The sequence below is a fragment of the Dama dama genome, chromosome 12 (genome assembly GCF_033118175.1).
Source record: "Dama dama isolate Ldn47 chromosome 12, ASM3311817v1, whole genome shotgun sequence".
NCBI lineage: Eukaryota > Metazoa > Chordata > Mammalia > Artiodactyla > Cervidae > Dama > Dama dama.
In genome coordinates, this window is record NC_083692.1 from 91,698,658 (window position 1) to 91,725,704 (window position 27,047).

Sequence of the window (27,047 nt, forward strand, 5' to 3'; positions counted from 1 at the left end):
ATAATTAAAGTTGAAAATTTCAACATTTTGTCAATTCAACAAGCAGGCAAAATATCAGTATGAATACAGAAGATCTGAACAACTCTATCAACATTTTGACCACACTGATATTTACAGAACATTTCACCCAATCAAAACAGAATATATATTCTTTCAAGGGCATACAGAAGGAGGTATTAGTTTCAGAGTTTTTAAATCCTTAACAATGCTATATTCTATATAGATTTGCATATCAGGTCTGTCTTCAATCTATCGTATGTTATTATAGTTGAAAATTAAGAAAATCAGCTTCACACAGATATATGGTTAGAAAAGGGAGAACCTTAAACTCTCTGAAAAGAGAGTACCAAGGGTCCTTTCATCACACTATAAAAACTATTATAAAATTAGCCATATAAAAATAAACAAGCCATTTTCCTTCTCATTCTCAACACTCAACTGGTACAGAACTTTGTAACAAATAGTAAGCTCTTAACTACTTTGGCTAAAGAATTAACCAAGAAATAAAAACTGCCAGTAAATATAGCTGACCTTTGAACAAAGGGTTAAAGGCACTGACCTCTAACCAATCTGCATATAACTTTACAGTCAGGCCCTTGTATCCAACATTCTAATGAGCAGGTTCAACCAACTATGGACCAAGTAGTACCACAGTAGCATTCATTGAAAAAAATCCACATATAACTGGACTCAAGCAGTTCAAACCTACGTTGTTCAAGGTGCAGCTATAATCTAAAGTTAATTAGGCCACTGAATGGAGATCACTGAGTTAGGCAGACTTCTGCAAATTAAATAATAATGTAAACATAATACAGCAGAGAAGAGCATAAGTGCCCTAAATTTCCAGTGAAAATCTCAGCAACTCATGATCCACTGGAGAGATTATAAATATTAAACAATATGAAGTACTAAACAAGACTTGCAGACTGTAAGCACTATATATTCATATACACATGAAGGAAACTAAACAGTAGTTTCTTCTTGCAGGTATAGAAAGAATATTATCTTCCCTTGGGATTAATGTAATTTGATACTTCACTTTGGAATAAAAAAAGAAAAATTCTCTTTTTCTGGTTATACAAACAGGATAAAAAAGTTAATTACAAAAGGCAGTATTTTAACCTACATTAAACTCACTTGGAAGACTAAACAACATGAAAATGGACTAGGACTTGAATATGTTTTTACACTTAAAATCAAATATCAAGTATATCTCTATAGAAAAAAATTGACTTCCTGGCTCATACGCTAATATAACATTTTTCAGGATGCTAAAATGATTTTATATTTCAATTATATTTAATTTCTAATTTGAGTTAGCAAAATATTCTAACATGAAAGGTATGAAATCGCCACAGATATTATGTTATAAAGGAATAGGACCAAAAAAATACTGTCTATTGCCCAGAGGTAGCTTGCTTTTAAAAAGCATACCTGGAAGAAGCTTAGAAGTAGTATATCATCCTAACTACAAGTAGAAAGCTGGACAAACTGAAAAATCAACAACTCTTCTTAAATCTGAAAGAGAAGAGAAGCCAGAGGGCAAACTGCAACCCCAAACTGGAAAGACAGATAGATGGATACAGAGAATCAAAAGTTATTAGAGCAGAAACACATAAGCAGAAACCTCTGCAGCAACCATTGCCAGGGTAGGAATATCTGAACTGTAACTGACAAAATGCTGGAGGCTCGGAGTGTACAACACAGAGTTAAAACTCCAGGGAGACCTAGTCATTCAGGGAGTCCACACATTTGTGAGTTTTTCCAACAGCAGCTCACCCTGGCTCTGGGTGATCTCTTTAGAGAAAACCCCTTCGTGCTTCGGGAAGGAGACGGGGAAAGGAATCTTCTGGGAACACAAGAGCAGCGGCCCCCAGCCTTTCTGGCACCAGGGCCCAGTATCGTGGAAGGCAAGTTTTCCACGGATCGCAGGGCGGGTGGGAGGGGGGAGGAGTTTGGGGATTCAAGTGCATTACATTTACTGTGCATTTTATCTCTATTATTATTACATCAGCTCCACCTCAGATCATCAGGCATTAGAGCCCAGAGGTTGGGGACCCCTGCCTACAGCACTCTGTTCTTATCAAGGTACGGCCTCAAGAGAAACCAGAACCCAGCTCACTCTGGAGGTAAGTCTTACGGCAGCCTGACCTACATAGTGTAGTGGCAGTGTTAGTGGCTCAGTCGTGTCTGACTCTCTGCGACCCCACCGACTCTAGCCCACCAGGCTCCTCTGTCCATGAGATTCTCCAGGCAAGAACACTGGAGTGGGTGGCCATTCCCTTCTCCAGGGGATCTTCCCAACCCAGGGACTGAACCTGGGTCTCCTGCATTGCAGGTAGATTCTTTACCATTTGAGCTACAGGGAAAATTTTCAGAGATCCTATATGGAGAAACCGAAAATACCCAATTCCAGCCCACTCTATGACACCCTGTCCCACCTGAGGAGAGGGAAGGACTGAGAAGCAACTGGTGCAGTTCACAGTCCAGAGGCACTGGTTAACTATTAAACAAGAGACTGAGACCTACTCGTAGGTCCACAGAATGCTTCCCCTCTCTGCTACCTTACCATCACATTACTAAAGGCCTATTTGCAGCAGTTCCTTTTACCTAGTACACTATGTCCAGCAATCAAGTAAAAATCACAAGACATAACAAAAATGCAAAAACACACAGCTTGAAAATATAGAGCAAGCATCAGAATCACAGTCAGATAAGATTAGGATGTTGGAATTACCATCAGGAACGTAATATGCTATGGGTTCTAATGGATAAACTAGACAGTATGCAAGAACAGATTAGCAATGTAAACAGAGATGTAAATTCTTAGAACCAAACAAATTAATTTTAGTTTTATGGTTCCAAATATGAGAGAAAAGGCTAGTGTGTGTATTTCCAAGAAGAGCAACTAGAATAGCAGGATAAAATGGGGAAAAAATCTGCTTAAATCCACTGAAGAGCTCCTGAAACATCCAGGAATAGAGTCCATGGTTCTGGAGTGGAAGAGAACTACAGAAATGTAAGCTGACATTCTACAGCTTCAATCCATTTTTGCTGAATACAAGACAATAAGCTGAAAATTCAGATTCTGCCTGCACAGAACGCTGCTGTGAGGGAAAAGACAAACCAACAGAGCTTTTAGCAGATTCACATGTTGAGTAATGAGAAGTGAGAGGCATAATACTGGCCCAAACATGCAGCCAACTCTTCTCTCAAGGCATGTACCAAATACAGATGCTAGAAAGACAGAAGAGCCTCTGAAAGCAGAATAGGCTTTTCCGCAGTGTTCCCTAATGGGAAAAGGGTTAGAACGACAATTCTCAAGCTTTTGGCCTCAGCACTTCTTTATTATTGAGCATCACAAGGAACTTTTGATTATGTGGGTTGTAGCTCTTGCTTTACCAAATGAGAAACTAAAATTGAGAAATAGTTAAAGCATTTAACTAATTTTTAGATAAATTTCTTACTATAAAATAACACTTTCATGAAAACTGGAGGAGTGGAAGAAGCAAAAAGAGTAGCATTACTTTATATTTTTTGCAAACCTCTTTAATGTCAGGCTTAATAGACTATAGCTCAGCTCAGCCCCTGACTTATCCTCTAACTGACAAGCAGGGCAAAGGTGAACTTCTTCTGAAACAACTGGCCAACATCAGAAGCCTCCACAACTGTTTATTCACCACAACCAGATTCAGTCAAGTCATGTTAAGTATACCAATAGCTGCACTATATGATTAAAAACAAAGAGAAAATATGAACAATACAAAACATGTTCACAGAGCATTCTAGATACTGAAGTATGCACACACAGACATTAACAAAATTTCATAAGAGAATGAAATCTTTAAAAAATTTCTAGTGCAAATGGCAAAAGTGAAAGAAACTACTGAAACTAAGAATACATGAGTTTATACTTGGATAAATTCCTAGAAACATACAACCTGCCAAGTATGACTCATAAGGAAATAGAAAATCTGAACATATCATTTACTAGTAAGGAGAGTGAATTAGTAATCAAAAACTTCCCCAAAACAAAAGTCCAGGACCTCATGGCCTTGTTGGTAAAATCACCAAACATTTAAAGAAGAATTAATAACAATCTTTCTCAAACTCTTCCAAAACACAGAAGAGGAGGGAACACTTCCAAACTCATTTTATGAGGCCAGCATCACCCTGATGCCAACGCCAGATAAGTGCACTACAAAAAAAGAAAATTAACGGCCACTGTTCCTAATGAACATAGAGGCAAAAACCAATAAAACATTAGTAAACCAAATCCAACAACACATGAAAAGGATAACAAGGAAAAGAGCAGCAGGAACTCTTCTGTTCACGCCGGGACCCTTTTACTCCTCTTATAGGGAGCCTCTCTCATTCCTAGACAACCAGCCTGTCATTTTCCATTAGATCCAAAGATTCCTTCCTTCCTTCCCCCCACGTATTTTTTTCCCTTCATTCAATTTCTAACCAATTTAGTTTTCTGTTGAACAACACTTTTCTCTCCAAACTCCCTAATCTTCCCCATTTCCTTCCTTTTCATTTTCAGTTTCCATGTTTTCATTTCTGATCCCATTTGGCAAGACTGGGAGGGGGGGGGGGGGGGCGGCGTGCGCGGGACGGTAATACACATTCTGGATAATCAAAGACATTTTTTGTTGAAATAAGAAATTAAACAACTGAATGTGGCCCTCTAATTTCTCTAATACATCATCTGCACAATACACACTCCACGTGCATGAGAGCTGAAAAAGGTCTGTCATTCATAAACGAGTTTACTCAAATAAAAGAAAGCGATCAACAACTGAATGCATGGACTCGTCTAAGGCTAGCCTCTAAATCAGCATTTCCCAGTGTTTGTTTTCTAAAGCAATAACCCAACAAGACATTCCACATGCAGACACATATGGTTTCACGGTTATACCACAAATCACACGAAGCTCTTAACAAAACCTAAGAGATTCGGAAATGAAGAGACTAGTTTTATTATCCCATTTAACTTCCCAAACTGAAGCTAATGAGCACTTTTTCTACAACACTTAGTAATATCCCACAGGACACGCATTTAGGAAATGTTTATCCCAAACCATTCATTAAAATATATCATGCAAAATAGTATACTTAATCTTACAGTCTAAATGGTTTTAAAATGTCACTGCCTTTTGAAAAACCAAAAATGAATTTACACAGAAAATAATTACCAAGTTGCTAGGTGAAGCGACTCACTTTAAATATTACATGTATATTTACCTTAGCTAGGTGACCCAGATCCATTTAAAAAATTAGGATTAATCACCACTTTTGACTTTTTTTTTTTTGACTCTTTTTTTTTGAAGGCGAAAATAGGAGTAAAATGTTCTTATGGAAAAGAATCTTTTACAAATATTAAGACTTAAGTTTGTTCTCATTTTTCCCCACATTCATTTTCACGTTTGGTCTTTTTTCTCAAGTGGGAGAAAAGAATGGGATATTGTTAGTTACAAGGTCGAATGAATATACAGCAAGTTAGAGATGGACTTAATAAACAGAGATGTTACATACAGACTTTTCTGAAGGTATACTGTATAATAATAAAAAGCTTAAAACATAAACATATGTCACCTTTACCTTTAAGGTGTACTACAAATTATTTACTTCACAGGTTTAAAGAGCATATTTTAAAGTACACACATTTTACCTGAAAGCTCCGTAAAGTGGTCTGTACCAACAGACAAATGAACAAGGAGTAAAAAGTAAGAACCACAGGATACTCAATCCAAAATCAACGCCTCTTGGAGGATCAACACAAAACCAAGCCAAGCATCCGAAGATATTTAGAAACAGTGTTACAGCATGGACTGTGGAATTAAAAAACAGAAAAGAAATGTTTACATTCAATGTATGTGTTCATTCAACAGAAATTATAATCAAGAAAACACTTCCTAAAAGCACATACAGTCTACCCCATTTCCATTTAGTATTTTTCAAAACACTGCTGTTTTTTACATGTTTGATTTGAAAACAGAGTATTCACAGGAAAAGGGAGTTCTAATACATGCACTGTTTGGCAAAAATTCTTTTGGCCCTCTCCTAATGGGCAGTTACACAGCTAAACCAAAGCAGCAGAACCTTAAGGGCTTCTTCCCTAAGAAGGAAACATGTGACGTGTCTCTTGATCCAAGGCCCAAGCAGAAAAGTAGTGGCTTCCAGGAAAAGAACCAGGACTTGAGAGGGAAAAGATCCTACACTTAGAACTACAATTTTTATAGAAGAGGGCTGCAGGCTCCTCCCAGCATGAATTACACAAGAGAATACTAGAGAAGTGCCCTGTGCAATCTCATTGTAATATTTTTAAGCAATAAAATTAATTAGAATGACTGGACTGAAACTACTAAAACAGCAGAAACTTCCAATGACTAAACAGTCAAGCTATAAGGATTATTAACTCACTTTCATAAAGTTGCCCGTTTTTAAAAGTCCTAGCATTAAAAACAGTGTTTTGGTAGGGAATTACATTTATTTAAAAAAACGTAAAGTTTACCATGATGCACTTTACCTACTTTAGCAGATTTTTCTTTTTGTTAATGCAAATAGATCTTGGCAAACTCTTCCTATGATCTAATAATTACTTTGCCTGCGGACCAAAATCCAAAAATCTGAGTAACATCTAAGTACACTATTATCCTAAAGAACACTGACCCATTATAATTAGTAACTTTTTTAAAGGATTTTTTAAAAAATTTATTCACAGGCTGAATTTGTTATAAGAAATAAATCATTTCAAAAGTTAAAGTACTGTTTAATGTAAATTATCAGTACAGTAAAAATGTCAACAAACTACTACCTTAATTAAAAACAACAAATGGAAAACTGAGACAGTATAAATTTTAAAAATACATTTTCAACAAACATTAAAAAAAACTTAAAAATTTCTTTAAATTATTAATCAAAAAATTGATAGTTAATGAAGTAAGATATAAACACATTCCAGGGTGCCTCTAAATATGCCTTTATCTAACAATCAGATAAATACACAAATGCTAGGAAAGGAGAGCGAACCCCAGAGGAAGAATGAAGATACGTGGGTTCGAGTGACATACACTGAGCTAAGCAACCTCAGTGCATTTCAGGTTTTCAACTAGAGAAGGGCACAAGCCCTTGCAGCTTTAAAATCCCATCCCATTCTACCACACAGGAAAGACTCTTACTTATTCCCACTAGGATTCCTAAGTCATGAAAGCTAGCTTATAATAAATTTACTCAAAATCCTTGGCCTCAAAATAAAAGTAGTTCTGTTCTGTTAAGGGCTTACAAACAGAATTTGAGATATTGTGTGATATTATTCTGTAATATTAAACAGAATCCAACTGCCTAAAACCATTATAAATGTTCAGAACATTAAGTCAAATTTCAACCTCTAAAGAAGTAACTATTTTAGGTTTATCCCCTAATCTGTTTAAGAAAAAAAGACAGAATATACAGGTATATGTATTTTAAAGCTCACAAAAATTCTTTCAAGAATAGATTAAAATACCAATTAAATTTTGTGTAATCTATTAAAATTTTTTCTATATGTTTTCATAGTAACCAGCAACTATGATCAGTAAGTCATTCATTTGTATCCCAATGAAGAGTAAAATATGTAGGTTTACTTACTAAACAATCAGTCCTCATACACAGAGACCAAAAAAACAGAAGGTCTAGGTAAAGTGAAATGCGCAATTCTATGTTGATAATTTCAATCCAACTTCAGTCCACTTGATGGATTCCGATTGTGGGTAAAATACTTAAAATTATAGGCCATTTTGTTTATATGATTCCCAAGTTGAATGATCCTCCTTCTTATAAAATTTCAATTTGCTTTATTAAGCACTCAAATCTGGTATTAGTGGACCTAAATTTGCAACCATCATTGGAATATTCTTCTTGCTAAGTCCTGCATTACAATATAGATACCTAAAATAAATAATTTTAGGACAGTATATTATCTTCTTCAATAAATGGTCTTTAATGTAGCTGATATTTTTAAATTTTCTTTTTCTTTCCTTCTTTAAATTCAAGAGTATAGTCAAAAAGATGTTGAGATTCATTTCATATTGGTATTTCTAATTGCTTCAGTTCCTTTATAGAGATTACTTGCCTCAAGAAAAGTACCACTGAAAGCATATCTTCATCATATTTGAGTTTAAAATGTAAATTACTTCTTTATTTTGGTACCTTGTAGGTGGCATAACATGGAAATCTAAACTCTGGGATCTAGAATCAAGCCATCCGACTCCAACCTTACTTGCCGAGTAATCTTGGACAAGTTAGCTCAGATTCTCTAAGCTTTAGTTTCTCAAACTATAAAGCTAGATAATATAGTACCTGCTTCATACTGTGGTTAAGATTTAATAATGTAATATATATACAGTGATTAGCTCTGTGCTTCACATAAAGTAAATCCTGGATAAATGTTATCTCTTGTTAGAATTATTATTACAGTGTGATAATTTTCACACTATATTATTACAGTGTGATAATATTCTCCAGGCCAGAATACTGGAGTGGGTAGCCTTTCCCTTCTCCCAGGGATCTTCCCAACCCAGGGATCAAACTCACATCTCCTGCATTGCAAGCGGATTCTTTACCAGCTGAGCCTCAAAGGAAGCCCAAGAATAACGGAGAGGGCAGCCTATTCCTTCTCCAGCGGATCTTCCCAACCCAGGAATTGAACCAGGATCTCTTGCACTGCAGGCAAATTCTTTACCAACTAAGCTATCAGGGAAGCCCATTACAGTGTGAAAGCATTAGTCAACTCCAAAATCAGTAAGAAGGTGATACTTCTTGAAAATAACTTACTAAAACAGCCTATATCTTATGAAATTGAGAGACATTACTAAGCTAGACTAGATCGTACTTTGTTGCAGATAATGTTTTTTCAAATCAGAACCTTAACTGGATGGAATCTTAAGCTCTCTTTGAATACAGATCTGCCAACTGAACAGGGTTGGGAAAAACTATAGCCAACTATGTTATTTGTAAGACCCTCAGAAAGTTACATGTAACTAGGGCAAAACAGACTTATTTTGAAACAATCAGCACTGGTAAAGCAGTTAACTATTTGGTTAAAATTCATCATCTTCCCCATTCAATCTATATTTACCAAACACCCTATAGAATTTTCTTCCAACACCCATCTCCCCTATCTAAAATACATCTTTTCACTAATAAGTCGAAGAACTTATACTTAAAATGCTAGGCCAATTTCTGCCAATTAAGAAAAGAATTATTTTGTGCTGTGCTTAGTCGCTCAGTCGCGTCTGACTCTGCGACCCCATGCACTGTAGCCCGCCAGGCTCATGGGGATTCTCCAGGCAAGAATACTGGAGTGGGTTGCCATGCCCTCCTCCAGGAGACCTTCCCAACCCAGGGATCAAGCCCAGGTCTCCCACATTGCAAATGGATTCTTTACCATCTGAGCCACCAGGGAAGCCCAATTATTTTAATCTGCATTTATTTAATGATATATTGATTAAATAGGAGTTGTTAGTAAGGACAGATATGGAATCAAAACCTTTAATAAAAATATGCAATACTACTGACACTCAGGATGAACCAAAGAAGTCAGATTGATAACATAATCTCAAACTAAAAATAAGAGTTAAACATGTACTATCCATAAGGAATCACTTCTCACATTCCAAAGCAACTTCGCAATGCTGTTAAAAGATTTTTAAGACAATGATCTCATGTATTTGATGGAGAGAGGCTCCTTTTTTTGGGGGGTGGGGGGGAGGCTCCTTAATCACACAGGAAGAACACACAGATGTTCTTCAACAAGAATGGACTCCACAATGCATTCATTAACTCAGCAGTGGTTCAGGCAAGAAACCACAGCAGCTACCTCTCCTACCAACTCAATGAGGTTAAATGGGGCTAAGACTGCCGTTTGGAATAAAAATCAAACAGTAAGTGGGGATTCTGTGTACATAGAAAAACTGGTAACAGCTTGACATTTAGTTTTAATATTCCATGAGCTGTAATTATATCCAAAGTATTGTGAACATCACAGCCTAAAATGTATGTCCTAATGTGCTATTTAATGAAATATCCTGTATTAATTCAGCACTTTCAATAATAAAAGTGTTCCTCTCCACCTGAAAGTGAACAGTAAACAGTGCTCAAAGTGAAATAATTTATAATATTTCAAAATTTTATGCCCTTTTATAAGATAGTCACAATGCTTTACAGCTTTCATTTGCATAAAATACTATGAATAATTATTTTAAAGGATTATTACCTAGATAAGATTTTTCAGAGAAAAAGGATCATTGCAAAATTCCACCATATGATAGGGAAGTCCCTTCCTCAAAAGAATGCCAGTTCTCAGTATACAGACCTTCCTCAGATAAGAACTTAGACCACCACACAGTGCACAATTTTGAAGTAACTAAATATATGTGTCACTCAAATTTAAAGTATCTATAGGAAAGGACCAATTAATGATGCTACCTTAATATATGAGTTTTTTAATAGTAGATTTTTGACAATAAAATATAAACACTTTCAAACAAATATATAATTTATATTTATTCTATACTCACACATCCATAAGTAGTACATAATCTTTACTGTTTTTTGGAATTCTACAGGGATATCTACAGAAAAATCCTGATAAAAACAAGGGCCCACAGGGAAATTGTCAGGAAGAGGTGGCCAATTGTTTTTTCTGCCTGCAAATTAAGAAAAAAGAAGTTATTTATATAAGTACAAATATAAGTACAAATATTGCTATTCTTTTTGCATGTAATTATGTTTCATAATAAAGAATATTATCTATTATTTTAATAGGAGTTTAAAAATATAACACTGTAAAATCTACATTCCTACAACTCTGAAAACCAAGCTTTCTATTTTTAAAATTTTTTCCAGAATATCAATTAGATGGTAAAATAATTTTCCAGTGTCATACCACTTATGTAAGTTGAAACAAGAAAAGAAAAAAAGGGCATAAGGACATATGCTGTGACTCTTCCCTAAAAAGAGATTTATTTCAAAGTCCCAAGACTCTGGCTCTCACATGAAACCCATGCAGATTTTAAGTCTCTACCATTTCCTCCTCAGTATCTACGATCTTTAAATATAATTCCTAACCCACAGAGAGGCAAAATCTGCTTTTAAATTTTGAGTTTTCTTATGCTTTCTCATTTTACATATCATATCCCACACTTTCATAAATTAGATTTTACATACTTTTTCATAGTTCAGTCGCTCAGTCGTGTATGACTCTTTGCGACCCCAAGAATCACACCACGCCAGGCCTCCCTATCCATCACCACCTCCCAGAGTCTACCCAAACCCATGTCCATCCAGTTGGTGATGCCATCCAGTCATCTCATCCTCTGTCGTCCCCTTCTCCTCCGGCCTCCAATCCTTCCCAGCATCAGGGTCTTTTCCAATGAGTCAACTCTTCGCATGAGGTAGCCAGAGTATTGGAGTTTCAGCTTCACCATCAGTCCTTCCAATGAACACCCAGGACTGATCTCCTTTAGGATGGACTGGTTGGATCTCCTTGCAGTCCAAGGGACTCTCAAGAGTCTTCAACACCACAGTTCAAAAGCATCAATTCTTCAGCGCTCAGCTTTCTTCACAGTCCAACTCTCACATCCATACATGACTACTGGAAAATCCATAGCCTTGACTAGATGGACCTTTGTTGGCAAAGTAATGTCTCTGCTTTTTAATATGCTGCCTAGGTTGGTCATAGCTTTCCTTCCAAGGAGTAAGAGTCTTTTCATTTCATGGCTGCAATCACCATCTGCAGTGATTGTGGAGCCCAAAAAAAACAATCTGACACTGTTTCCACTGTTTTCCCATCTATTTCCCATGAAGTGATGGGACCATGATCTTCGTTTTCTGAATGTTGAGCTTTAAGCCAACTTTTCACTCTCCTCCTTCACTTACATCAAGAGGCTTTTTAGTTCCTCTTCACTTTCTGCCATAAGGGTGGTGTCATCTGCGTATCTGAGGTTGTTGATATTTCTCCCAGCAATCTTGATTCCAGCTTGTGCTTCATCCAGCCCAGCATTTCTCATGATGTACTCTGCTAAGTTAAATAAGCAGGGTGACAATGTACAGCATTGACATACTCCTTTTCCTATTTGGAACCAGTCTGTTGTTCCATGTCTAGTTCTAACTGTTGCTTCCTGACCTGCATAGAGGTTTCTCAAGAGACAGGTCAGATGGTCTGGTATTCCCATCTCTTTCAGAATTTTCCACAGTTTATTGTGATCCACACAGTCAAAGGCTTTGGCATAGTAAATAAAGCAGAAATAGATGTTTTTCTGGAACTCTCTTGCTTTTTCTTGCCTGGAGAATCCCGGATGGAGGAGCCTGGTGGGCTACAGTCCACAGGGTCGCAAAGAGTCGGACACGACTGAGCAACTTAACTAACTTGCTTTTTTGATGATCCAGCAGATGTTGGCAATTTGATCTCTGGTTCCTCTGCCTTTTCTAAAACCAGCTTGAACATCTGGAAGTTCACAGATCACATATTGCTGAAGCCTGGCTTAGAGAATTTTGAGCATTACTTTACTAGCTTGTGAGATGAGTGCAATTGAGCATTCTTTGGCATTGCCTTTCTTTGGGACTGGAATGAAAACTGACCTTTTCCAGTCTTATAGCCACTGCTGAGTTCTCCAAACTTGCTGGCATATTGAGTGCAGCACTTTCACAGCATCATTATCTTTTTCACAGATCAGGAAAATTTTCATAGTGGGAAAAAAGCATCCTCTATTTCTGATTCTTCCCAACATGTCTCCACTGTTTTATCACTCCTTTCAAACTTTATATAGTTCACACACCTCTCATACAAGTCTCATACTACTTGAGAAGCTGAGAACAGTAGTAAAGAACAGAGGCTCTGACACTAGAAGCACCTACACATCCACTGTCTAGGAGACCTTGAACAAGTTATTCAACTTCCTGAAGACACTGCTTCTACACTTGTAAAGTGAGAACAACTTACCACCCTTCCCATAACTGTACTGAGGATGAAATGAGTTGACAGATGAAAAGTACTTAAATGTATAACATATAGCAAGTCCCTTAACTTCTCACACTTCATTACTATTTCATTTACTAAAACATCTCTCATAGAAGCAATCTGTATTAGTCAAAGTTAAGGGAACAGGACAGATTTTTGTCACATGAATTTCAGAAACACTGATCTCAATTAAACTTTTAGTTCCTCCTTTCACAGATGCTGTCTCTGATGCTGCAAGCGAGAAATGGCCCAGGATAAATGTGTCTTCATGACGCCCCTGTTGTTCATCAGTCGCTCAGTCATGTCCAACTCTGCAACTCCATGGGCTGTGGCATGCCAGGCTTCACTGTCCTTCGCCATCTCCCAGACCTTGCTCAAACTCATGTCCATTGAGTCAGTGATGCCATCCAACCATCTCGTCTTCTGTAGTCCCCTTCTGCTGCCTTCCATCTTTCCCAGCATCAGGGTCTTTTCTAAAGAGACAGCTCTTCACATCAGGTGTTTCGAGCGTTAGCATCAGTCCTTACAAGGAATATTCAGGGTTGATTTCTTTAGGATTAACTGGTTGGATCTCCTTGCAGTCCAAGGGATTCTCAAGAGTCTCCACAGTTTAAAAGCATCAATTCTTCGGTGCTCAGCCTTCTTTATAGTCCGACTCTCACATCCATGCACGACTACTGGAAAAACCATAGCTTTGACTAGACAGACCTTTGTTGGCAAAGTAATGTCTCTGCTTTTTAATTGTCATAGCTTTTCTAGTATGAAAAGGCAAAGAGATATGACATGAGGCCCTAGACTTATATATTCTAAGATAAAGAAAAAACAGGCAGTATATCATCACTCTCCTAACATTGTCATGCCATAACTATCCAGACATATTTACAGTACTTTGCCTAGCTATCTCATCCCTTCGTATCCAGAGAATTTCTATCTCTCCCTAAGCTATTCCTTTGAACTGACTGATCTTTGGCAGTCACAGCCTGAATGGATTTCACATCAAATAGTTAATTCACCTCTTACTTATTTCTTTGTTGTTGTTGTGTCTGACTCATTTGAGACCTGATGAACTGTAGCCCACCAGGCTCCTCTGTCCATGGGATTTTCCAGGCAATAATACTGGAGTGGGTTGCCATTTTCTTCTCCAGGGGATCTTCCTGACCCAGGAATCAAATCCACATCTCCTGCATTGGCACACGGATTCTTTATCACTGAACCACCAGGAAGTTACTTATTTGGCACCATCAAAATACCCAGGCTTCCTAGAGTTACCATAGATGTTATTTTTTTAAACTTGGTTTGACACATATAGATATACTTGTGAGGATAGGGGCAGATTAACTTGAAATTGGTCTGAATAAACCAGAAGTTAACAGCTAAATGCAGTCAAACATAGGGTATACTCCCATGTACTCACAAAGCTTCAGCAGACCCAGCTGAAGGTCCAAGTGCAGAATGAAAGGCTCCTGATTTACAATAAAGTAAAACCATATTTTCATTCACTTGTGAAGAGTCAAACACTGTTCTAATCTATTAAAACACTGCAAATCAGCCAAGATCAGAGAACTACAGAGTTATCAAGCAGGAAATCCACCATGTCTGATCTCCTTGATAGAATAACAGGGTCGAGTTTTATCTATAAACCAAATGACCTAGAGCTGGTGCTGGCCTGTTTTAAGAGGTTAAGTTATTTTTATTTCAAACATCTTTGGATACTACCATGTTGACTGAGGTTTTGCATTTCTCGTTCTCGACGATCTAATTCTGCTGCTTTTCTTTCTAGTTCTTCCTGGCGCTTAAGAAGTTCAGCTTGGGCCAAGGCATGTTCCTACACAGAAAATAAGGGAACAGGTTGTCAGAAGTAGAAAGTACAGTAATATTCCTGCTTCTACTATACTCCTACTTCTCTACTATGCTAGAAACTTAATTCAACTACTATTCCACAGTATAGGAATTCACTGAAGATTACAGTTTCAGAGAATATTATGGAACTATTTGGCCCATTTTGGCCTTCTGGTTATGAAAAGCCTCAATAGGAATGTTGGGCCCAATAGGACAAGAAAAAATTCTCTCAGTAAGAGTAGTTAAAATCCTAAGGTAATTGGGAAAATGAAATTAAGGGGAACCGTGGCTAAATTAGAATGAGGGACAGAGACGAGAACAGTTGAGGAAAAGAGACAAATGGAGAAAAGGGCAATTGAATGAGCTCTTACGAATTGGATTAAATGGTACCTAAGGTTCCCAGTGCAAGAATACTGTATAATACCTTATATTTCAAAAGATAATAAGGTAAAAGAAAGATATGGTTAAGAAATTCGGGTTTATAACTCCATCTGCCTTTATGTAATATCAGGCATCTTATTCATCTCCTTTTTTCTTGGTATTTTTTGCCACCTTCTATTTCCTACCAATATACTTTGCTTAGCCATCCTAACTCTCTTCCAATAATATCTATCTGATCTTATCATTGTTACTATAATGGAATTGTGTATTAAAAAGTGAGACCAAAAGCAATAAAAATTTCACTACACAAGTTATACACCAAGATGACAGGAATTCAATAACTGCTAATAATGGAGCAAAGCAAATCAATACTTTGAAAATGAGGTATGAGTATTATAGGGCTGAGAAACTACTAACCCAGCTTCAAAAGTGAGTTAAAAATTAAACAAGAAGGATAAATCAACTATACTCCAATAAAATTAAGTAATAAGGAATACTATATAAAGAAGTAGTTTGCTCTGAAAGCAAATGTTATTGATATTGCAATTTTCCATATGAATTTACACATGTAACATGAACTAACCTTTGCAATCTGTGTATAAGCTGGATGTTCCTCTGTTGGTTTCATTATTGCTGGCTGTGTACTGGGTACGTTAGGCATTTTCACATTACCTGGTGGAGGCTAGGAAGATTAAGAAAAGAGCAAATTACATAACATAGAAACCTAACTTCAACTTCTTTCAAAAAGTATATCAATAAAAACCAAAATGCCAAGAACTGCCTCACTTCCTCTCCTAACTTCTCATAATCAAGTGTGTGGCAATGAGCTCTACTTAAAAGAGTTTCACCTCCATTTTCTCAAACTTGTTCATTTCTTAACTCTTCAGTTTGGCTGCTACTTCCAGCACTACACCATTGGCACTCTCCTCCAGAACACTGTTCATTAAAAACAAAGTGAAAACAAAAAAACCTGCAAGTATGTCTTTTTAGTAAAATACAGATAGCACCAAACTGAAGAATTTATACCAAGGTTAACGGTTCACTAGGTTAACTATCCACTCTTTCCATCTAACAAAGTTATGTGCCAGTGACCCTTAAAAGTAAATAGGAACAGTCTTGGCAGAACACCAGTAATACTTCTTGAAAAGAATAAAAGGGAAGACATTAGGGAGATGGAAAATAAACTGCACAGCTCCACTCTGCCAATGAGGATCAACAGTATGTGAAAGTAGCTGCAACTTCAAAAAGCAGGTAGATGTCTACAAGTAGGGAATTGGTTAAATTACTATATGTACATACAATGCAGTCATCAAAAGGAATGCGTTAGCTCTACAGGATGCCCTTTAAATACTAAATGAAATAAAGCCAACTGCAGACCAGCTTGCATATGACTAATTTTTTTCTTTTATGAAAACAGTTGTATATGTCCAATTTTATGAACACACAGTTATATATGTCCAGAAAAATATCTAGAATGTCCCAGCAACCTATCAAAGAGATTTGTACCTTTTGCTTTATACATTCTCTATTACTTGCCTTCTCTTCTCACTATACTACTTTTTCTTCAGTCAAAAAATAACTGTAGATATTCTTTAAAATAGCCACAAGAAAAAGAGGACAAGAAGAAAGAGAAAGAGAAGAAGAAAAAAAAGAAAACATACCAGCAAGCAGCTGCAGAGAGAAGTTCAATGATCAGAAGAACTATTAAACTCAAAGACACTACCCATGCAGCTTGATTTTACTCTGACACAGCAAACAGCAGCCCTGAAAAGGAAGCCAGACACAACCAAAGATATAAATGGAGTACATCTGACTCTAAAATTCCTATGGAAATGTCAAGAGCTAAGAATAGGTCAAACAATCTGAAGATGATGAAGGTAGGCAAACCTACAATAGCAAGACTTAATATAGAGAGGAGACAAGATAGCAGCAGGATAGGTGGACATGGAGTACATCTTTCTCCATAGATGCATCAAGAAAACACACTCAGATACAAAAGATCTTGCAGAACACCAGCTGAGAGCTGGCAGGAGCCCCTGACTACCAGAAAGGAATTTAAATCCAAGCAAAACTCAGTAGAATGAAGGAAGGTAGGGAAAAAGAGGAGAGTGAGCAGGACTGGACCTACACCCAAGGGGTGGGGGAACTGAAGCAGGGATCAGATTGACACATTGGAGCAACTGCTTGGGACAGAGGGGTAGCACTTGAGGCCGTTGGAGAATACAGCAGCTATCCTGTGACAGTCTGAATGGAGTGAGATCCACAAACCCAATCCATGCCACAGCCCTACATACCCTGGAAAGGGACAGAAGTCCCCTGGGATGCACGGTGGCTGAGAGCAGGAGCTTATGGGTTAGAGAGCAATCTCAGGGCAAAGTCTACTGTTGACTGCAAGGACATGGCCCAAGGGGACATGAGGGAGAAGACTGCTGTGGTGAATGCCTTTGGAAGAAAGTTAGGCAATGATGGAGTCAAGGCAATACTTCTGAGTCATGCACAGGAGGTGGAGCCATCACTATAGCTTCTCTCTCCCCATATTCCAGCACAAGCAGCTGACCAATAAAGACCCCAGAGAGGGTGACCCTTCAAGTGCCTGACACAGTAAGCAATAGAGAAGGACCTCTGAACACCAGAGGCTAGAAAAAGACTCTACTAGTGCCATAGTTCCTGCACCTAGGTCTGCTGGTGTCCCCACACACTTGGCACTGCCAGACTCCCCACAATCCAAACAGCTGTGCCACCTCCATGCTCAACTCTTACTGGGCCAGAGTTTCCAGAGGCTAGAAAAAGTCCTAAGAGTCCCATATCTCCTGGGCCTGTGGCTGCCAGATCCCCTCTGTACTTGGCACTAACAAGGTCCCTGCTATCCAAGCAGTCGGGCCACCTCCATACCTGGTACTCACCGGGGCAGACCCAAGTCCTCCAGGGCAGCCACAGGGGCAAACTCCTGTGGATGACCCACATGCGGCTGTTGTTGTTCAGATGCTAAGTTGTATCTGACTCTTTGCAACCCCATCAACAACAGCATGCCTTCACTACCCCCAAGGTTTGCTCAAACTCATGTTCATTGAGTCAATGATGCCATCCACCTATGTCATCCTCTGTAGCCCCATTCTCCTCCAGCACTCAGTCTTTCCCAGCATTAGGGTCTTTTCCAATGAGTTGGCTCCTCACATGACATAACCAAAGTATTCCTTGGAGCTTCAGGGTCAGCATCAGTCCTTCCAATGAGCTTCAGTGTTGGTTTCCTTTAGGAATGACTGCTTTAATGTCTTGCTGTCCAAGGGACTCTCAAGAGTCTTCTCCAGCACCACAGTTTCAAAGCATCAAAAATTAAGGAATCCATCCCATTTACCATTGCAACAAAAAGAACAAAGTACTTGGGAATAAACCTACTTAAGGAGACAAAAGAGCTGTATACAAAAAAATGATAAGACACCGATGAAAGAAATCAAAGACAACATAAACAGATGGAGAGATATTCCATGTTCCTGGGTTGGAAGAATCAATATTGTGAAAATGAACAGACTACCAAAAGCAATCTACAAACTCAATGCAATTGCTATCAAATTAACAATGGCATTTTTCACAGAGCTAGAACAAAAAACTTCACAGTTTGTATGGAAACACAAGAGACCCCCGAATAGCCAAAGCAATCTTGAGAAAGAAGAATGGAGCTGGAGGAATCAATCTTCCTGACTTTAGACTATACTACAAAGCTACAGTCATCAAGACAGTATGGTACAGGCACAAAAAACAGAAATATACACCTATGCAACAAGATAGAAAGCCCAAAGATAAACTCACACACTTATGGGCATCTTATCCTTGACAAAAGAGGCAAGAAGATACAAAGGCAAAAAGACAGTTTCTTCAATAAGCAGTACTGGGAAAATTGGTCAGCTATGTGTAAAAGAATGAAATTAGACTATTTCCTAACAACATACACAGACAAACTCAAAATGGATTAAAGATTTAAATCTAAGACCACAAACTATAAACTCTTAGAGGAAAACATAGGCAGAACACTCTGTGACATAAATCACAGCAAGATCCTCTACTACGCAATGGAAAAATTACTACATAATGGAAACAAAAAATTAACAAGCGAGACCTAATTCAACTTGAAAGTTTTTGCATGGGAAAGGAAACCACAAACAAAGTGAAAAGACAACCCTCAGAATGGAAGAAAATAATAGACAAAGGTTTGATCTCCAAAATATACAAGCGGCTCATGCAGCTCAATACCAGAAACAAACAGCCCAATTGAAAAGTTGGCAGAAGACCTAAACAAACATTTCTCCAAAGAAGACAAACAGATGGCTAATAAACACATGAAAAGATGCTCAAATCACTCATCATTAGTGAAATGCAAATCAAAACTACAATGAGATATCACCTCACATCAGTCAGAATGGCCATCATCAAAAAAAAAAAAAAATCTATGAACAATAAATGCTGGAGAGCATGTGGAGAAAAGGGAACCCTCTTGCACTTGTGGGAATGTAACTGATACAGCCACTATGGAGAGTCCTTAAAAAAAGTAAGACTAAAACTACCATATGACCCAACAATCCTACTACCAGGCACATATCCTGAGAAACCCATAACTGACAAAGACACATGTATCCCAACGTTTACAACAACACTATTCACAACAGCTAGGACACGGAAGCAATCCGATGTCCACCACAGATGAATGGATAAGGAAGCTGTGGAACAGATATACAAAGGACTACTATCCAACCAAAAGAAGGAATGCATCTGAGTCAGTTCTAATGAGGTGGATGAACCTAGAACCTATTATACAGAGTGAAGTAAGTCAGAAAAACAAATATCATATATTAATGCATATATATGGAATCTAGAAAGATAGTGCTGATGAACTCATTTGTACGGCAACAATGGAGACGAAGACACAGAGAACAGACTTGTGGACACGGACAGGGGGCACGGTGGAAGGAGGGAGTGGGATGAATGAAGAGTATCATGAAAACGTATACACTACCATATGTAAAATAGACGGCCACTGGGAATTTGTTGTATGTTCAGGGAACTCAAACCAGTGCTCTGTGACAATCTAGAGGGTGGGATGGGGTGGGAGCTGAGAGGGAGGTTCAAATATGTATACCTGTGGCTGATTCATGTTGATGTACGGCAGAAACCAACACAATCTTATAAAGCAACTATCCTTCAATTAAAAATAAATAAATTTTTAAAAAAGACTTAACATAGAGACATCCCTGGTAATCCAATGGTTGAGAATCCTCCTGCTGTTTTGAGGGACACGGGCTCGATTCCAAGTCCAGGAGGATCCCACATGCCACATGGCAACTAAGCCTGTGCACTGTAACCACTGAAGCCTGTGTGCCCTAGAGCCCGTGCTCCTCAACAAAAGAGCCTCCAAAATGAAAATCCAGAACAGCTGCCACTCACCAACTAGAGAAAGCCCATGAGCAGCAATGAAGATTCAGTGCAACAAAAATAATAATTTTTTTTTAAGAAAAAGACTCAATATGGTAATAAACAGTGTGGTACAGATGCCAAAGACATAGAAAACACCAATATACAGCAGGGGAACAGAGATAAATCCTGTAAAATTTGATACCTAATAGAAGTCATACCACAAAACAGTGCAGAAATAATGTATTAGCCAATAACTGAAGCTGAGATAACTGGTTAACCAGATGGAATAATTAAACTAGATTTCCTACTTGATATCACATACAAATACATTAAAAAGCAGAGACTTTGCTGACAAAGGTTCATCTAGTCAAAGCCATGATTTTTTCCATAGTCAGGTAAGGATGTGAGAGTTGGACCATGAAGAAGGCTGAGCAAGGAAGAACTGATGCTTTTGAACTGTGGTGCTGGAGAAGACTCTTGAGAGTCCCTTGGACTGCAAGGAGATCAAACCAGTCAGTCCTAAAGGAAATCAATCCTGAATATTCATTGGAAGGACTGATGCTGAAGCTCCAATACTCGGGCCACCTGATGAGAAGAGCCGACTCATTAGAAAAGACCCTGATACTGGGAAAGATTGAAGGCATGAGAAGGGGATGACAGAGGACGAGATGGTTGGATGGCATCACTGAGTCAATGGACATGAGTTTGAGCAAGCTCTGCGAGATGGTGAAAGACAGGGAAGTCTGGCATGCTGCAGTCCATGGGGTCACCAAGAGTTGGACATGACTGAGCAACTGAACAACAATCACATACAAAAATAAAGTCCATGTGGATCAATTACATAAAGGTGAAAAAACAAAATTTAAACACTTTGAGGGAATGGCAAACCACCCCAGTATACTTGCCATGAGAACCCGATGAGCTGTATAAAAGGCAAAAAGATGTAACACCGAAAGATGAATCCCCCAGGTCAGAATGTGTCCAATACGCTACTGGGTAAGAGGGGAGGACAACTACTAACAGCTCCAGAATGAAGCAGCTGGGCCAAAGTGAAGATGATGCTCAGTTGCAGATGTGTCTGGTGATGAAAGTAAAATCCAGTGTTGCATAGGAACGTGGAATGTTAGGTCCATGAATCAAGGCAAACTGGACATGGTCAAGCAGGAGATGGCAAGAGTGAACATTGACATCCTAGGAATCAGTGATCCAAAATGGATGGGAATGGGTGAATTTAAATCAGATGACCATTATATCTACTACTGTGGGCAAGAATCCCTTAGAAGAAATGGAGTAGCCCTTACAGTCAATAAGAGTTCGAAATGCAGTACTTGGATGCAGTCTCAAAAACAACAGAATGATCTCGGTTCATTTCCAAGGCAAACCATTCAATATCACAGTAATTCAAGCCTATGCCCCAACCACTGATGCTGAAGAAGCTGAAGTTGATCAGTTCTATGAAGACCTCAAAGACCTCCTAGAACTAACAGCAAAAGAAAAATATGTCCTTTTCATTATAGGGGACTGGAATGCCAAAGCAGGAAGTCAAGAGATACCTGGAGTAACAGGCAAGTTTGGCCTTGGGGTACAAAATGAAGCAGCACAAAAGCTAACAGAATTCTGCCAAGAGAATGCACTGGTCATAGCAAACACCCTTTTTCAACAAAAGAAACGACTTTACATATGAACATCATCAAATGGTTAATACCAAAATCAGACTGACTACGTTCTTTGTAGCCAAAGATGGAGAAGCTGTTCTACAGACAGCAAAGACAGGGCTGGAGCTGACTGCGGCTCAGACCATCAGCTTCTCATGGCAAAATTCAGGCTTAAAAGAGAGTGGGGAAAGCCACAAAGCCAGCCAAGCACAACTTAAATCAAATCCCCTATGAATATACAGTAGAGGTGACAGAGAGATTCAAGGGACTAGATCTCGTAAACAGAGTGCCTGAAGAACTATGGACAGAGATCTGTAATATTATACAGGAGGCAGTGAACAAAACCATCCCAAAGAAAAACAAAAGCAAGAAGGCAAAATTGTTGTCTGAGGAGGCTTTACAAATAGCTGAAGAGAGAAGTGAAAAGCAAGGCAGAAAGGTAAAGGTAGACCCAACTAAATTCCAGAGAATAGCAAGGACAGACAAGAAGGCCTTCTTCAATAAACAATGCAAAGAAATCGATGAAAACCACAGAAGGGAAAAAGACCAAAGATCTCTTCAAGAAAACTGGAAATATCAAAGGAACATTTCATTCAAAGATGGACATAATAAAGGACAGAAACGGTAAAGACCTAACAGAAGAGATCAAGAGATGGAAAGAATACACAGAAGAACAGTACAAAAAATATCTTAATGACCCAGATAACAACACTGGTGTGGTCACTTACCCAGAGCCAGACATTAATGAAGTCAAGTGGGCCTTAGGAAGCACTGCTGTCAATAAAGTTAGTGGAGGCTGCGATGGAATTCCAGCAGAGCTATTTAAAATTTTAAAAGATGATACATTGAAGTGCTACACTCAATATCCAAAGTGCCAGCAAATTTGGAAAACCTAGCAGTGGCCACAGGACTGAAAAAGGTCAATCCTCATCCCAGTTCACAAGAAGGGCAGTATGAAAGACTTCAAACCACAGGACAACTGCACCCATGTCCCACACTAGTAAGGTTATGCTCAAAATTCTGCACGCTGGGCTTCAGCATTATTTGAACCGAGAACTTCCAGACGTCCAAGCTGGGCATTGAAAAGGCAGAGGAAAACAGATCAAATTGCCAACATTTGCTGGATCACAGACAAAGCAAGGGAATTCCAGAAAAACATCTACCTCTGTTTCATTGACTTCGCTAAAGCCTTTGAATATGTGGATCATAACAAACTGTAGTTAAGAGAGATGGGAATACCAGACCATCTTGCCTGTCTTCTGAGAAACCTGCATTTGGGTCAAGATGAAACAGTTAGAACCCTGTATGGAACAACTGACTGGTTCAGGATTGAGAAAGGAGTATGACAAGGTTGCTTATGGTCACCCTGCTTATTGAACTTACAGGCAAAGCACATCATAAGAAGTGCCAGGACGGATGAGTTAGAAGCTGGAATCAAGACTGCCGGGAGAAATACCAACAACCTCAGATATGCAGATGATACCACTCTAATGGGAGAAAGTGAAGAGGAACTAAAGAACCTCTCAATGAGATAGAGGGAGGAGAGTGAAAAGGCTGGCTTAAAACTCAATATTAAAAAAACTAAGATCATGGCATCTGGTCCCTTCACTTTATGGAAAATAGAAGGGGAAAAGGTGGAAGCAGTGACAGATTTCCTCTTCTTGGGTTCTAAAAGCACTGCAGATGGTGACTGCAGCCATGAAATTAGAAGACAATTGCTTCTTGGCAGGAAAGCTATGAAAAGCTGAACACTGTGTTAAAGACATCACTTTTCCAACAAAGGTCCGTATAGTCACGGCTATATGGTCTTTCCAGTAGTCACATATAGTTGTGACAGCTGTACCATAAAGAAGGCAGAGAGCCAAAGAACTGATGCTTTTGAACTGTAGTGCTGAAGAAGACTCTTGAGAGCTCCTTGGAAAGCAAGGAGATCAAACCAGTAAATCCTAAAGGTAATCAACCCTGAATATTCATTGGAAGGACTGATGCTGAAGCTGAAGCTCTAATACTTTGGCCACCTGATGTGAACAGCTGACTCACTGGAAAAGACCCTGATGCTGGAGAAGACTGAGGGCAGAAGGAGAAGGGGACAACAAAGGTTGAGATGGTTGGATGGCATCACCAATACAATTGACATGAACTTGGGCAAACTCTGGGAGATGGTAAGGGACAAGGAATCCTGGAATGCTGCACTCCATGGGGTCACAAAGAGTCAGACAAGACTTAGCAAATGAACAACAACAAGCAAAAAAATATACCTGAATATTTTCATGAATTCAAAGCACATAAGAGCTTCTCAAATATTTAAGCTATAGAAATCTTGGTGTATCCTGTCTATGACGTATTGAAAGTGAGTAAAGCAGCCTGGAACACCGTAAATGATCAGTAAGTATTTATAAATTAAGGTGGTAGTTGTTCAGTAGCTCATGTCCAACTCTTTGCAACCCCATGGACTGCAGCACGCCAGGCTTCCTTGTCCTTCACTATCTCCCAGAGCTTGCTCAAACTCATGTCCATTGAGCCAGTGATGCCATCCAACCATCTCGTTCTCTGTCATCCCCTTCTCCTCCTGCCTCCAATCTTTCACATCAGGTCTTTTCTAACGAATTGGCTCTTCAAATCAGTGGCCAAAGTATTGGAGTTTCAGCATCAGTTCTTCCAATGAACATTCAGGACTGAGTTCCTTTAGGATTAACTGGTTTGATTACCCTTGTAGTCCAAGGGACTCTCAAGAGTCTTCTCCAACACCACAGTTCAAAAGCATCAATTCTTCAACTTTTAGACAAAGAATAAGGTTAGCAAATACATAAACCATAAAGTTAATATTAATAAATTCAACTATACTGAAATACAGTAACAAGGTGAAAAGTCAATCACAAACTGGGAAAAACTGGTTACAACAGACTTCACCAAAAAAACCTGCTGCTCAGAATACCAGAAGAACTGCTACAAATCCATAAAGATACAAACTACTAACAGAAAAATAGGCAAAACAGACAAACAGACAATACAAAGAAAAGAAAACAGGAATGGCCAATAAAACTATGAACCAACGGTTTAACCTCACTAGTAATCAAGAAATATAGAAACAATGACATACCATTCCAAAACTATGAGATAGGAAAATGTAAAGCCTGAAGTACCAAACTTTGTAATTACAGTGTATACACAGTGATGTTATAAAAATTAAAGCATATGATCGAGAAGCTTTTCAAATCATTGAGAAAAGAAAAGATACTGATAAATGGTGCTAGGATCATTATTTAAATGTTTGGAAGAAAAAAAATCAGATCCATATCCTACCAGAATAAATTCCAAATGGATTAAAGTTCAATGAAAAAAGGAAAAAAAGAAACTATAAAGGTACTAGAACTAGTACAAGTACATAGAATATAGATGACTACCTGATCTTGGCCTGGAGAAAAGCCATAGGGTAAAGATTCATGAGAAATCACAATGAAAAGAAAATACACCTGACAACATAAAAATTTAGAGCTCCGATGATATAAAGCATTTCACAGATGAGTTTAAGACAAGTTCTAAATAATAAACAAATATAGACAATTAGTTTATATTTTTCATTATGTACAAATCAGTAAGAAATAGAAGAACATTTTATGGGGGGAAATGCATTTTAAAAACCCTTAACCAGGCAGCTTACACAAAAGAAATACAAAGAGAAAATAAATATATTCAAAACGTCAAACTCATCAGTAATCAAAGAAATGCAAATTTCACCTAACATTTTTTACACGATCATTACCATAAGACTATCAAAATGTTTTGGAAAAGATGTGATAAAATGGATATTTCTCACACACTGATATTGGGAATATAAAATAGCTCATAAAATAATCCTGGAGACAATTTGACATTATGTTTAAGAGCCACTGAAGTATTTATATCCTATGACCCATTAACAGCTACTCCTGAAAAACAGCATACAGAAATAACACAAGATATGCACAAATATGTGTATGTCAAAATGTTCCCTACAGCATTATTTATAAAAGCAAAGAAGTCAGAAATATACCCAAATGTCCAATAATAGATAAAATACAGATAAATTGATAAATTATGATCCATTCATAGTAGAGTATATTATGAAGCTATTTAAAAATTCTGAAAGAAAAATGAAATGAGAAAAGCTTCTACACAGAAGTTATAAAACAAAACTGTATATACAGTATAATCTCAATTTCTTATTTTAAAATGCATCAGTATGTTAACAGTGATTATTTCTGGCTAGTGGAGAATTTAAAGATTTTTTCTTGTAATTTTTTATCTCCATTATAATTTTTATTGTCAAAAGAACTGTACTCTCTATTCCAATTGCCTATTCCCTGACTCCAATATTTCATATTAATAGGCAGAAAAACTGACCCTGATCAATCCTTTCTGTTCTCCAACTAGAAAATCAGACCCCTGAAGTATCACCCTCTTGGTTTAATGAGTATCAACAACAAAACAGTGACCAAGTAAAATGCCTGGCAAAGTCAGTTTTGCAGTACAATTCAGAAAAATCACACAAGAAATTATTTAAGAATTCACCCTGGTGAAACTACAGTATAAATTCTTTTTTAAAAATTATTTTTTATTGAATGATAACTGCTTTACAGAATGTTGCTGTTTTCTGTCAAACCTCAACATGAATCAGCCATAGGTATACATATATCCCCTCCCTTTCGAAACTCCCTCCCATCTCCCTCCCCACTCCACTCTCCTAGGTTGATGCAGAGCCCCTGTTTGACTTTCCTGAGCCA

The 27,047-nt window shown here is 38.1% G+C and overlaps 1 protein-coding gene across 2 annotated transcripts in view; it reads right to left on the reverse strand.

Annotated features, from left to right (window-relative positions):
- SCAMP1 (secretory carrier membrane protein 1) overlaps positions 1–27,047 on the reverse strand; it is a 128,109-nt gene that overhangs the window by 49,396 nt on the left and 51,666 nt on the right. For both annotated transcript variants that reach the window (XM_061158105.1, XM_061158104.1), the window contains exons 3-6: positions 15,807–15,905; positions 14,720–14,828; positions 10,563–10,691; positions 5,675–5,834 (exon numbers count right to left, since the gene is read on the reverse strand). In XM_061158105.1, coding sequence (XP_061014088.1) covers positions 5,675–5,834; positions 10,563–10,691; positions 14,720–14,828; positions 15,807–15,884 — 476 coding nt within the window. In that variant the 5' untranslated portion in view covers positions 15,885–15,905. The remainder of the gene's footprint in view (positions 1–5,674; positions 5,835–10,562; positions 10,692–14,719; positions 14,829–15,806; positions 15,906–27,047) is intronic.